This window comes from Pleurodeles waltl, chromosome 6 (assembly GCF_031143425.1).
Source record: "Pleurodeles waltl isolate 20211129_DDA chromosome 6, aPleWal1.hap1.20221129, whole genome shotgun sequence".
Lineage (NCBI taxonomy): Eukaryota > Metazoa > Chordata > Amphibia > Caudata > Salamandridae > Pleurodeles > Pleurodeles waltl.
Window position 1 is genome coordinate 422,822,167 of NC_090445.1, and position 13,706 is coordinate 422,835,872.

The 13,706-nt window shown below is 43.2% G+C and overlaps 1 protein-coding gene across 1 annotated transcript in view; it reads left to right on the top strand.

Moving 5' to 3' along the window:
* Nucleotides 1–12,752, top strand: part of BYSL (bystin like) — a 31,463-nt gene extending 18,711 nt beyond the window's left edge. Inside the window, exons 3-7 of the mRNA XM_069238418.1 lie at nt 8,196–8,334; nt 9,248–9,381; nt 9,796–9,956; nt 10,504–10,606; nt 11,217–12,752. Coding sequence (XP_069094519.1) covers nt 8,196–8,334; nt 9,248–9,381; nt 9,796–9,956; nt 10,504–10,606; nt 11,217–11,565 — 886 coding nt within the window. The 3' untranslated portion in view covers nt 11,566–12,752. The remainder of the gene's footprint in view (nt 1–8,195; nt 8,335–9,247; nt 9,382–9,795; nt 9,957–10,503; nt 10,607–11,216) is intronic.
* Nucleotides 12,753–13,706: the final 954 nt, after the last annotated feature.

Here is a 13,706-nt window from a genome sequence, read left to right on the forward strand (position 1 = left end):
TGTGTGTGTGGGGTACATGCTGGAGATTGAGAGTCAGACGTAGTGTGTGGTGCAATAGACAGTCAATGTAAAGTGTAGATCACTCCCACGGTTTCTAGCTATGACAAAAGGTGCCTGCTGAAAGAACATGCAAACTGTCACTTAAAACAAAGCCACCCCCCACCCTCTCCTCAACTTGCAGAGCACCTGGCGCTCCAATAAACAGTTTGTCGTAACTATCAACTGGGGTGAGGTTAGCTGTGATCATTAGCAACCCACTAAGCAGAGAATAGTAGTTATTAGATACCCACCAAAATATGAAAATCTTATGTCCCCCATAGATGTCACATCTAATGTCACTTGGTACTGCTCTGCTCCTCGTTGCTGATTGCCTCAACGGTTTGATTAGATCGGCTTGTGGAGGTGGACTTCCGTTATGGTTGTCAGTGATACTAGACTTTTGGTGTTTGTGCTTGCAGTATGCAACCACTCCCAAGCTGCCTCTGGACTGAGAAAGTGACATGTTTTCCCCTTGACAATGACTTAAAGTTTTGGCTGCAAAGAGCTTCATATATTTTAAGTCTCTTGCCATAATTTCCTTTTTGACTTTTTTATGAAGCACTGTTGTTGTTGCACTTGGAGTGTGAAGTCCAGGAAGAGGCTGATAGTGGCATTTTCGAATTGTAGAGCCAGTGATATGCGGGCAGCCTGTAGGGTAACTTCGCAATCCCGGTAATAAAATATCCGGGCTGTGATTGTTTTTAGGAGGGGCTCCTGGTTTTGGGGGTTGGCCCAGCATTCTGTGAGCCTGTTCAACTGAAAAGAATTTGGATGGGCTGTGAGGTTTCAGGCTATGTAGGATGATATGTTCGATAAAAAGGTTGACACTGGGGCCTTTCACTTTTTCAGAGACCCCATCTAGGCGTAAGTTGTTATTTCGTGAACGCCCTTCCATGTCTTCAAGCTTGGCGCAGACCCGATCCTTGTCTTTTTGTAGACGATCCACCTGTTTGCAGAGAGAGGGGCTGTGGGGTCTGCCAACTCCGTGACAGCTGTCTCGGAGTTCTAGACTCTCTCTGAGTTTGGCGGTCCGTAGCAGTGACAGTTCCACAACAAAACAGTTGATCTTTGTTTCATAATTTCGGTGAGTGTGGGTTGGGGGGCAGGTGTTGTGTTGTCTCGTCACTTGCAGGGTCCTGCAAGTCTGCCCTTGTCTCTCTGGCGAAAGCTGTCAGTACTGCATATTTATCCATTTTATTTAATTGATGGAGTTTTCCTCCCCTACCCCCCTCACCTCGCCCCCCCATTGTGAGTGTTGAGGGTGTGTAGTCAAGGCACTGTTCACCACGGCCTACCAGGGAGTGGGACAAAAGGAAAAAAGTCACAGGCGAGCTTACCGGGATGACCAGCGTCACCCCCTGTCTGTTTTGTGTTGGTGAGTAAGTCTGCTGTGGTGAGTGGGGAAGGCAGGCCAGTCTCCCTCCTTCTCTTGTTTGCGGCTGTCCCTGGCTGGCTCAAGTGCATTTGGCAGTATAGGTGCTTCCCCCAGAAAGGGGCGCCCCACGTCAAATTTGAACTAGAGGAGCTTATATGTGGTGAAGATGCTATGGGCATGACGGAACAGGAGGTGCCCCCACCTTTTAGGCTGCTGCAGGGGTTGCTTTGGCGGGCAAAGGGGAATCGTTGCAGCTCATCTCTTCCCCAGTTTCAGGCACCAGGGGTTCAGTTTAGTAGGTGAAGTGTGGAATGGCGTATCACCTCTGGGGTCTCGCCATTGGGCGCTGTCGGTGCTCGAGTGACACAGGGCCAGAGATAATTTTGTTCTCTACTCCTCCCTCCCCGCAGTCACCAATGTCAGTCTGCCTGTTTCCCGAGTGTTGGCCCCTTGTACCTGGAGGCTTCTGGGTGGTAGAAGGGGTCTGTTTAGGGCTGTTCCTGATCTACAGTCTGGGGTCTTCAGAGTGCAGCTGCACCCCTGGAGTTTATGCGTGCTGCTCCCGCTCGGTCAAGCGTCACTGGGCCCCCACTGCACCCACGTGTTGCTTCACAGCACCACTATTCAGTGCAGCATTGGGAGGCCCAGGCCCGTGAAATGGTTTTCACATGGTGCTGTGGTCTGCAGTCCGTGATGGTGACTCCTTGTACAGGGTCTGCCTGCCACACACGAGCTGCAGGCAAACCACGTCCGTGCTGCTAGAGGGTATTGCCGCAGACTGCGTGGTATCGTCCAAGGCCTACATGGGCCCATGTTAGGTTCTGTGCTGGTGTGCAGTTCACCTAGGTCTCGACTAGTGGGCCACTTGGTGCGTGCGGCCTCTCCAGTCAGGCCTGGATTTGGGGCTTATAGGCCCAACCACCTTTCAAGATGTCTCAAGCAGGGTTTCAGGTTTTTTTTGGCCTCTGGAGTGAGCACTGCACTTCCACCCCTACTTTTGCGGTCCTGCCGGCGTTTAGGCTAGACTGATATGGGTGGATGGACTGGGGCAGCGTTGTGGAGCTGAGGAGCTCACCTAAATGGCGTCTGCCATGTTAGGCTGGAAGCCATGCCCTCATTTTTTTTTTTACTTGGCCAGCCCTGTAAAACATATTCCATCACTTTCTCAAGACCATAGTCGTCTTCATACCCATTGATCCAGTCATTCTCTGATATGGCACACATATCGTGGTCTATGCTGGCTACACTATGACTTTAGCATTCATTAGTTTCTTCCTCAACCTCTTGTAATGGTTATCTGCTTAAATACTCAGGAAGTATTTTATTCTTCCCGGCAAACATTCAACTTCATTCATGTAATCAAGTAGTCTTAGAGACATCCTAGTTATGCGAGAGGTTACCTTAGCTGAGCCATCAGTTGTTAATACTTTGAATAATGGTTTGTGATCAGTACATAAAATAAAATTTGTTCCCCATAAGAATTACCAAAACTTTTCGGTAGCCCATTCACACGCTAACATTTCCCTTTCGATGACTGATATTCACTTTCTGTAGAATTTTTAAAGAACGAGATGCGAAAGCTATTGTGTGTTCAATGTCCTTTTAAGTAATTTGAGTTAATACTGCACCTAATCCTTTCCCGCTGCCATCTGTAGTTAGAACAGAACTAGCTTTGGGTCATCCCCTGCCAAGGAAATGGCTGTGCAAATGTCACTCTTAATTCTATCATACTCCGTCTTGCAAAGTGCCATTCCACTCAAAATGTTTCAGTAATTTCAACAGTTGTCTTAAATTGTAGGTCTCTTTTTTGCAAAATGTCACATAAATTTGGAATAAAACTCTGCAAGTCCTTAGAGTGATCTAACTTCCTCCGTACTGGTGGGAGCAGGAGTTTCTCTGATAGATTTTATTATTTCTTTCTTTGGAAATTCCTGTTTCACTAACTTTGTAACCTAGATAAATCACTGATTTCCTGAGGAATTTACATTTCTGTAACTCTGCAGTCAATCCGTACACCTTTAATTTCTCTATAACTTTTTAGGCATACTATTATGCTCCTTCTTGGTATAACCTAAAATTAGTATGTTATCATAAAAATAAGCAACTTAGGGTAAATCTTTCAAATGTTTAAACATGAGTCCCTGAAAAACTGTAGCAGCCTAACAAAAAAGCATGCTGATAAATCTAAAACACCCCATGGGTGTGATAAATGCAGTCAATTTTCTTCTATCGGGATGCAAGGTTACTTGGTGGTAAGCTGACGTTAAGTCTCACAGTGAAAAACAGCTAACTCCATTGGCTAAGGCAAGCAGGTTGTCAGCTTTTAGAAGTGGAAATTAGTCTTTTACAATATTTTATTTAAGTCTCTAAGGTACATGCATAGTCTTACTTTCCCATTAGATTTCCTGGCAACTACAAGCGGAGCACGCCACTCTGATCATTCTATGGGTTCAATTATTCCTTTCTTTTCCATATTTTCCAGTTCCAAAGCAACTCCCTCTAACACTGAGTGGTAAGTTCCTAACTTTATGACAAACTGGTTTAGCATCATCCTTCAGTGCATTGTTGTGTACAAAACTCTTTAATTTGCCAATTTTACCTGAAAATACTTCAGGAGATAACAGGACGTTTAAAGCTTCCTGATTGACTCATCCCAAAACAGATGATCCTACTTTGGCAACATACAGTTTACTTATTGTCTTCCTGTCTTTGAATTCGAAAGGTAATGTGCTGTAACCCAACATAGGTATTTTACCCCAGTGTACAGGATGCATGTCAGATTCTAATAAACTTTCACCTACATTTCTTGTAAAACCTTTTTGCACACCTTTTAGTTAAGGACTGTATAAGGTGAGCCTGAGCCCATCATAGCAATTTTGATCCCTCCAATTGTCCTATCCCAAATTAGTTTGTTTCTGGGCATTATGTTTCAGTTTAATACTGGACCATCTATACATAAAACGCCTTCATTTTCATCATCTAGAATAGAATGTTCAGAATCTGATTTTTCTGACACTAATCTTCTACTATGCGACTTCTTGTTCATTTTCCTGCACACTTTTGCAAAATGCCCTATTACTCCAGAAAACAAACATTTGGCTCTTACAGCTGGACAACTTTTATCTCCTAGAAGGATGTTCTTTGCTACCACATCTGCAACAACTGAAATTCTGTTTAACTCATTGACTACTTTTCTCTTTACTGTTATGCTTAATAGCAATTTTACACACATACACTATCTTGTTCTTTCGGACCTGCTGTACGCGAAGTGGATGAAGCGGCTTTAGCACACCTTTTAGAAAGTTCACTTTTCCTGGTAATAGCAATAATGTTTTTCAGAGAAGAGTCACCATTTACCCACAGCCTTTCTTGTAAGTTTGAATCCTTTGTGTGCATAATAAACTGGTCATGAATTAACTTGTCATGTAAACTTCCGGAATTACAAGAAATTGCCAATTTAAGTGCTGACACACAGTCGCAGATCGGTTCGGATTTACCCTGTCCTCTCTCTGAAAGAAACTATACCCTTCTAGTAATTGTCAAGATCCTCTAATTTATTAAAACAAAAAAAAACTTTTGTTCCCCTCCTGTTTGTTTTTTTCTTTTTTTTCTATTCGGTTGAAAACCCTTAATAGTTCTGGTTCTAGACTGTGTAAAAGTATCTTCTTTTTCCTGGAAGCCGGGAATTATCCTGATCCTTCCTCCTCTAAGGCTGAAATGTAATTTAGAAAATACCCTTTCCACTCGGCCATTTTATTTGGGCTCACCTGGACCAGATTAAAACAGTAATTGTGGAGCTAGCAAAAACGTTTCTGCATACATATTTTACAACACAGCAACAGTTAAATATGTATACAAAACAAAAATGCACTTCCTTGGCAAACTTTCAAATTGTATTAGTGCGAGGATCACCATTAAAAGTTCTGTTCAAATTTGTGAATTATTGTAGTGTGCCTATCACTGTGGTGTGACACACCTAATAAAGGTGAGCATATGACCAGTAAAACAGTATTAGATGTGCTTTGAAAGATAATGGAAGGTAAGTTAGATGCGCTGAATTTGTGTGCGCAACACCATTGCACTATGATTACTGATTACACAATACTGTAGTAAAGCTCATGCAGAAGAAAGGCACATATGGTGTGCATATCACCGTCAAACTCCTGAAAGGTGTACACGTTGGACGTGGACACCTTGTCGAAAGATGAGCGCATCCGCCGAGATGTTGCACACTGTTGTGCTACTATAATGGTGTGCGTGTCACCATTATGAATGTTTAATTGGAATGACCAGCACCTCTTCTGAGATGTTAAACACAGTTGCGTTGCTGTAATGGTCTGCGCGTCACTGTTAGTAATGTTTAATTTGAAGAACCGGGCAGTAGAAAGAAGCCTTTAGCAAATGTGGCGCTCGCCAAAGACAACTGAATTAGTTACAAAATGGCTGGCAGGTGACAATGTGTAGGTGAGTATGTGTATACGCACACCTGTATTAAATATGACGTCGCTAGGAGACAACAAGCAGAAATGCCATGCGGCCGCTGAGCCAGTGAAAATGTGTTTACACACCGGCCACACGAACCGCTCGCTCTCGGGTGGCCCTGTGTTGTTTGCTTCTGCCCCCCATCTTTGTCCTTTGTGTTAAATCTGCCGCCCTCCGTATTGCGTCAGCCTCTCTGTACCTTGTTTTTCCACATCTGCTTCAACACTCCCCTGCCCCCCTCACCACCCCCATTTTTTTTCCTTAGCTACCGATCCAGCTCTGCTATCATTCTGCAGTGGAGTACTGCCTGTGGGTTCAAAAACTGTTTACATGCTCTCAGGGGTGCCTAAACCCATGGCGTCACTTCCTGATGCAGAACCCAGCCAGAGTGCTGACACAGGCCCAGGTTTAGCCTTTGGACGTTGCAAGCTTATCTCGGAACTAGCCCCCTCGCTCCATTTAAGTACTCACCGTAGGTGCCTCTTGCTAAAAAGCAGATGCATACACACACTATCCATTTTGCACTTCGCACATCCCTGCCTAGGGAGTAAAAGGCACTGGGAGAGGGTCTCCCGCACTAAGGGGTGGGATCTGCATGGGGAACCTAGGTATTTGTGGTAATCTTTGAGGCCATCTGACTACACCCTCTTAATTGCCATGGAGATCATTTGGTTTATATCTTGGAATAGGATTGCCTTTATTAGTCCATGGTATAAGGTGTGTTTTGCACATGGGTCTGCCATGTTATCTTGAGGTGTGTTGTCTTGCGTATTCTGTGATGGTAGTCTCTTGTGGTTAGTGGTAGGAGAGGATAATCTAGTACTGTTAGTTTCAATGAGGTTAGTTGTGAACCTTATCATAAAGATGGGAAGAGCTGGGTTTTTATACATTTACAAAAAGTGCAATGTCAGTCCATGCAATAATTGTGTTTGAGAACAACCCAAAAATATGGCTGGTATAACTGAAAGGGATCCCCTGCTTAAACAGGCTCTGTAGTAATGGTGGAGAGGGGCTGTGCAGTAATTTTATCTAAGGTTGAGCTTCAGCCTTTATATTTTGCACTTGAGAGATTCTGTCCAATTTTATGACTGGCTATGTAGGTAGGTAATACACAGTGATATGAAAGTGTAGTGTAGTGGAGTGATTCTGGTTGCTAGTGATGTGTTTTTAAGAATTATGTGATGTGTTCCAGCAGTTCATGTGAAGTTGATGTTTTGTGGCTGCATTTTTCTCTAGTGTAGCTAGGGAGACAAAGATAAAATCAAATTGAGTAATTCAGCCTTGGAAAAAGTAAAAGGCATAACTGTGGTGACTTTAGTAGGAAAGCGGGGAACGGGAAGAGACCCTTCAGAGAGATTAGAGTTCTTTTGACTGCCATGTATGTATCTGGGTTGGCAATTGGGAGGAGGCCCAAGTCCTCCTATGCTCTCTTGGGCCTCCCTTTTGTCCAGGTGTGGCTCTAAGCTATGTACACCTGACGTTGTCCTCTGTGGCTGTCATAGAAAAGCTTGACATTGAGATATCTATTGATCTGTGACTAGCTTATTGGTCTCCTTCTTGCTTCTTTCCCCCTCCCACACGATCTACTTCAGAATCAAGCCACTTTAACGAAATGAGTCCTGCAAGCGTTGATTCGGGAAGGGGATGCGATTATTGGAGGTTTGTTCTAGCTCCTGTGGGAGACCTGTGTACTCTGGCACAACTGAAAGGTACTGTATATAGTAAGAAGTGCACCCAATATTATCCCAGGACAGAACACCCAGAGGGTCCCAAGAAATGGGAGGTGCTCGGAAACGGTGAATTAAGTCATTCACTGACTTGGTAACCGGTCAAACATCAGAAAATTCAACTGTCCTGATCAGAACCTGTAAAACCAATCTTTCACTTTTTCATCACCTCTGTGTATGTACAATATTGGTATGGATATTTAAGAACACTTTTGTATTGTCTTTGTGAAGTAACTACTTTGCTTGGTCGACAGCACATCACTAAGCTGTAGTATGACATTTTCTAAATAAAGGGTTAAATTAAGAGATGTCAGGCTCCACTGTTATCATGGCTGCAAGTTATTTGATGAGAATTGTTCACTCAGTTGAAAAGAGCAGTCGCTCCAGAGTCTCTACACATAAGGGGTCAGCAAAAACGAAACTTGCTGTGTTTACATCAGAGAAGCTTCTTTACTCACAGGGAATAAACCCGGACTCCCCTTGGCCTGTGATCGACACCACAGGGTCAGACAGGAAGACATTGTACCATTCATGTGCAATCCTGGCTCAGTGGTCTCTCTTTTCTACCACAGACGGACGCTGGCCGATATCATCATGGAGAAGATAACAGAAAAGCAAACCGAGGTAGAGACGGTCATGTCAGAGGTGTCTGGTCGGCCAATGCCACAGCTGGACCCCAGGATACTAGAGGTGTACAAATGTGTAAAGGAGGTAAGAAGCTCTGGAATACTGGTCAAGAGGTTTATAATGGACTGTGTGGCATTTGCTACAGGAGACTAGTAGAATGCTGATTGAAGAATATGTGATCTGCTGGTTCCATAAATAAAAAGCCATGCATGTTTTGTTTTCTACAGGAACATAGTTAGTGCATGCTACAAATCTGCATAACGTAACTATCACACTATCACAGTATAAGCACACCTAGGGCCTAGTGAGACTACTCGAAGAGCCTCGATCTTCAGCTTCTTGAGGAATTGAAGAAGTGAAGTGAAGAGGCTCTGATGTGTAGCTGCAAGTAGTTCCAATCTTTAGGAGCAATGAAAGAGAAGGCTTGAGGAACATAGTGCGAGTGCTCTGTAATTCAGAGTCTGAGTGTGGTCTTTAACAATAAGAGGATCTGCGATATTCCCAGACATTAGTTATGTTAAGTAGATGTGGTGTGCCAAAGCGTGGTGGGGAGCAGTACTTGATGCAAGTCCAAAAAAAATAACTTGGAAAAAAGTTGTAGATAGTACATTTAAAGAAAATGACAAAGCTCCGGTGTAAATGGAGGCAAGCAGAAGCCACAACTTGGTCTTTGACTTTTTTTTTCTACAACTGCATTGTTACTAGGGACCCTTAACAGGATTTTTTCAATTTAATTAATGCTGTTACAGTTCATCTTATTCTAGAATTTAATTATTGGGCAATGTTTCTGAATTGCATTTGGCTGGTTTCGGATTTTTTTTGGGCACTGGAGACCAGATTAGCGGGTAACACTTTTTCATACTGGTTGGAATGTGAGAGATCTTGATTGTGCAGGAAATGTATTCCTTTCCCCTTCGGTAATGGAAGGTGCCTCTTCTGCAAATGCCAGATCATTTATTGATTTTTGCCTTCGGTAACGTAAGGTCTTTTTCTGCAGGTGCTCTCAAAGTACCGGAGCGGGAAACTCCCCAAAGCCTTCAAAATAGTGCCTGCTCTGTCCAACTGGGAACAAATCTTGTACATTATGGAGCCAGAAACCTGGACCGCTGCTGCGATGTATCAGGCCACTAGGTGAGTATAAAGTGCGTTATAATATGTCCTTTTATGGCTGCTGGAAGTAGAGAAGTCCACATATTGCTGTCAATGCCAGTGTTTAATGTTGGATTTCAAGGAGTTTTCCACTTAAATAATACCATCTACCCTGGGAAGAAAGCATGCCTCATTTATGCAAGCTCAGGTCTGACACACAAGTTTCCTTAAAGCTAGCTCTTCATGATTGAGGCAAAACCCAGGTACGACAACATGTTGATGAACTTCTCCCCCAGGCCCCCAATACCCTCCCAAAAAAAGGTTTCTTTCTCCAACATAGAAATAAGCCTGTAGCTTCCTTTTGAAGCCTAGTAACATGTAAAATACTCAAACAAAAGTCTAGAAATCCTCTTATTTCATAATGGGTATTTCATTATCTTTGCTTCTTACTTGCAGGATTTTCTCTTCGAACTTGAAGGAGAAGATGGCCCAGCGATTTTACAATTTGGTCCTGCTGCCCCGAGTGCGGGATGACATCGCAGAGTACAAACGTCTCAACTTCCACCTCTATATGGCCCTCAAAAAGGCACTATTCAAGCCTGGTGCTTGGTTCAAAGGTTTGTAAATGGGAACCTCTGCTTCTGAAGTAGATTGGACATAGTTCCCAGTCACTGCTTTTCACAAATCCAGTCCACTTGATCAGTCCCCTATTTATATGTCTGGTACTCTTGTTTTGAAAGAACCATGAAATAAGTCTACAGTGGAAATTGATTCAAATCTAACATTTTGAACTGAAACTAGTGTTGTATGGACAGAAGATCTAGTGCTGCAGATTTGGGCATGAACATCCTTTACCATTGTTTCTATTCAGGGAAATCGGAGAATGTAGTTTAGCCATGATTTTTCCATTAGCTAGTGACTGATTACATGGTTATGCTGCATGTGTTTTGTTTTTTTTGTTTTTTTTTTGTTGCTTTTCATTGTGTGTAGATGATTGCGGTAACATGACACTCGTATTTTGTGGCTAAACTACTAGGAAGCACTAGAAATAGATTATGGTATTTTTCGCTTACATTAATCTACAATGAATCGTACCTGCGTTTCGACTTCTACACTGTTTGTACACATTAAAACACCCAGTACGGTTACTCTTTTCCTTTCCAGGTATTTTAATCCCCTTGTGTGAGTCTGGCACCTGTTCCCTGCGGGAGGCTGTGATCGTGGGCAGCATCCTTACCAAATGCTCTATCCCAGTCCTGCACTCCAGGTAACGTCCGTGGCTCTATATGTATTCTTGTCCCCGCCCCTGAATGCCGCATATAATTAAATGATTTTAAATTTCCCTGCTGCTTGTTTCATCCTGATTAATGGACTTCGCACCTTTAAAAGTATCTCACCTCAGAGAAACCTTACTCATAAAATACAGTTATATATGAGGTAGGAAAGCACACGCATGCAGTTGAAGAATGGTAAGAGCAGCACTGGCAGTATGTTTTAGATGTTAGAAAGACTGCACAAGTGTGAAGCTGCCTTTTTTTTATTTTTATTTTTATTTTTTTAAAGAAACGCTTATAAGCAAGCTACTAGATACTTGTTTGGAGAGATACTGATTTTTACGTTATTAATCTCTTGCCCTTACCCTTACATGTATTGGCGTTTAAGCAGTGCTCATGAGATTGCAGCAGATCATTTCGGAAATGTTTGAAACATTTATAGTTTATGTCTAAGATTGGTGCGAGTCTCTCACTTGACAATCTTTGTGATCGAGGACAGGGTTGGGCAGACATTCAAGAGCCAAATCTGGTTTGGTGTATATTGGAAGAATGATGTGATGAGGTCTGTCTGCTAGACTTGATGTCTCTTTTCTCCCCCGTCAGTGCTGCCATGCTGAAGATTGCAGAGATGGAGTACAGTGGAGCCAACAGCATCTTCCTGCGGCTCCTCATCGATAAGAAGTATGCTCTGCCCTTCCGTGTGGTTGACGCTTTGGTTTTCCACTTCCTAGCTTTCCGTTCGGACCAGCGGATGCTGCCAGTTCTTTGGCACCAGTGTCTCCTCACTTTTGTGCAGCGCTATAAGGAGGACTTGTCATCTGAGCAAAAGGAGGCGCTGCTAGAGCTGCTACGAACACACTCCCACCCACTGATCTCCTCTGAAGTGCGGCGTGAGCTGGTGAACTCTGCCTCGAGAGACGCAGAAGGTGCCCAACCGATGCTATTTGAGTGACCAGGGAACTAGGTCTGTCAGACTGGTGACTATTAATGGACAGCAAACTTAACCATATCTTATTGGTCTCTTGGTGACCCCAGTTCTTATGTGTGGTGGATTTGCTGTGCTGACTGACCTTGATCTGACAGCTACAGAGCTTGGCCATATACTCCTTTTGCCAATTTCTGATAGCAGTTCCTGGATTAGAGTGTGCCCTATGGGCACATGGGGTCATGCTGCTGAGTGCACCAGCAGAAGAGGTAGTCCGGAATCGTACCAGGTTTGGCTTTGCACATCAGACGTATTCAGTTTTGAAAAACAACTTGCTGTAAGATCTGTGATGAGACCATGAATGTTGACTGTTGGAAAGAAATGTGTCAAGCAGGACTGAAATGTTTGAAAAAAATCTGACGCAGATCAGGATTTGGAGGTGAGGGGGGGGTTGGTTGTCGGAAAGGCATCCCTCTCGCCTCCTCTCTGATATTTTCCCTGATATTCCTCCATGCAGCATACTCTTTTTCTAATGGCCGTGTACTCCGAGGCACCATTGCTGGGTTCTGCGCCTGGGTTTCCTATTTCACCAACCTCCACATCTCCTGTTCCATTGGGTTGAAATCTGCAACAATTAACTGCAGTTTTGTTTTCCACAAAGGAGCGCTTGCAAAATAGGAGTTGTAACTGTTTCGTCTGTGCACATAACCGGCTTAAACTGCAGGCTAAGGTGCTCATCTGACTCTACCCATCTAAAAATGCCAGATACTTAAAGTTGTGAAAAAAGACTTGACTTGAAAACATCGTCTTGGTCCCAGAATGTAGACAATAAATTCATATGAAGCTTAGATAGCCCCAGATATCCTTTATCACATGTTGACAAATCTTTTCATTGGTTAGCGTTTAATTTCTCATCTTGCTTAAACCAGGATGAAGATGAAAGCTGGGCCCATTTTATTGGTCATTGCTGACTAAATAGTATTACAAAACTAATGTCTTGATTGGTACAGTATGATCCGGTAAGCATTGCTTGTGATTACAGAGCAATCAATGGCTAGTTTGAATGATGTACTTGATTTATATGTGAATCTAATTAATTGATTTGAAAAACTGTTTGTTACAGGGGAGGTGAGTTTGGGAAAAATATAAGCCTTTAGGATAGGATTATGCTTTGGATGAGTGACAGGGTGAGAAATAAAAATGTTCTTAGCTTTTGCATTTGAAATGTGTCTATTCTGTTAAGAACACAGCTGAAAATAATATCTTCTTTTACTTTATTTTAAAATGCAGCAGCTTTAATTATATCGAAATCCTGCTCCAGGCACCAGCTATGCTAATGCCTCCAAGTAGAGCTGTAGCATTTAGAGGTACTGTCTGCCCAAAGTTGTGAGATGTAAGAGACCGCTTGAAGTTTGCCATCTACTCCAGAAACATTACGGGTAATCAGACGAAGGTACTCTTCAAGCATTAACTTGTGCGTATTGCCTGGAAGGAGGGCTGGGCTCGCTTCCGAGCTTCAGAAGTATCTGGCAGCACACCTGGGACCTCCAAAGAGGGACCACCAAGACTATGTCTGATGACTGCCTGCAAACCTGAGCTGTGCTGCTTGATGGTGGGTATAAAGATATAATGAAGAGCTGACCTCCAGTTTTGGAGAGAAGCATCCATTGTCTTCGCCTCTGGGTTGTTTAGCCTCCAGATGAAGAACTGGATTAGTTGCCTGTTCAGGTGTGAGTCAAACTGGTCCATGGGTGGGAACCCTGTGGTTTATCACCCGCTGTTGTCTATCAAGAACCTGGAATTCAATTTGCAATCAGGTTGGCACTTTCTGGTAAGTGTTTAACCAGATAAACAGTATTTAGATTGAGTCGAACCATCCAGTTGTCTAACTGAAACTTGTCCCTCAGCATATGGATTCCTTCTAATTTTAAATTTTACTTCAACCAAGAATTGACCTCCCTAAGATTTACAACCACCCTGTGGTCTTCAACATTCTTGTCACCAACAACGATATTTCTTATCCTTAAGGCGGTAGTAAGATTCCTTGATCTTGTGTTTTTCCAGGAGCTGTGTAATTTTCTGTTATGATGGCCTTTTGCAAGGAAGACCTACTTATTGGTCTTGGTTCGCAGTAGCTGTGGTGACCCAAACTTTCCAGCTAGAACCCT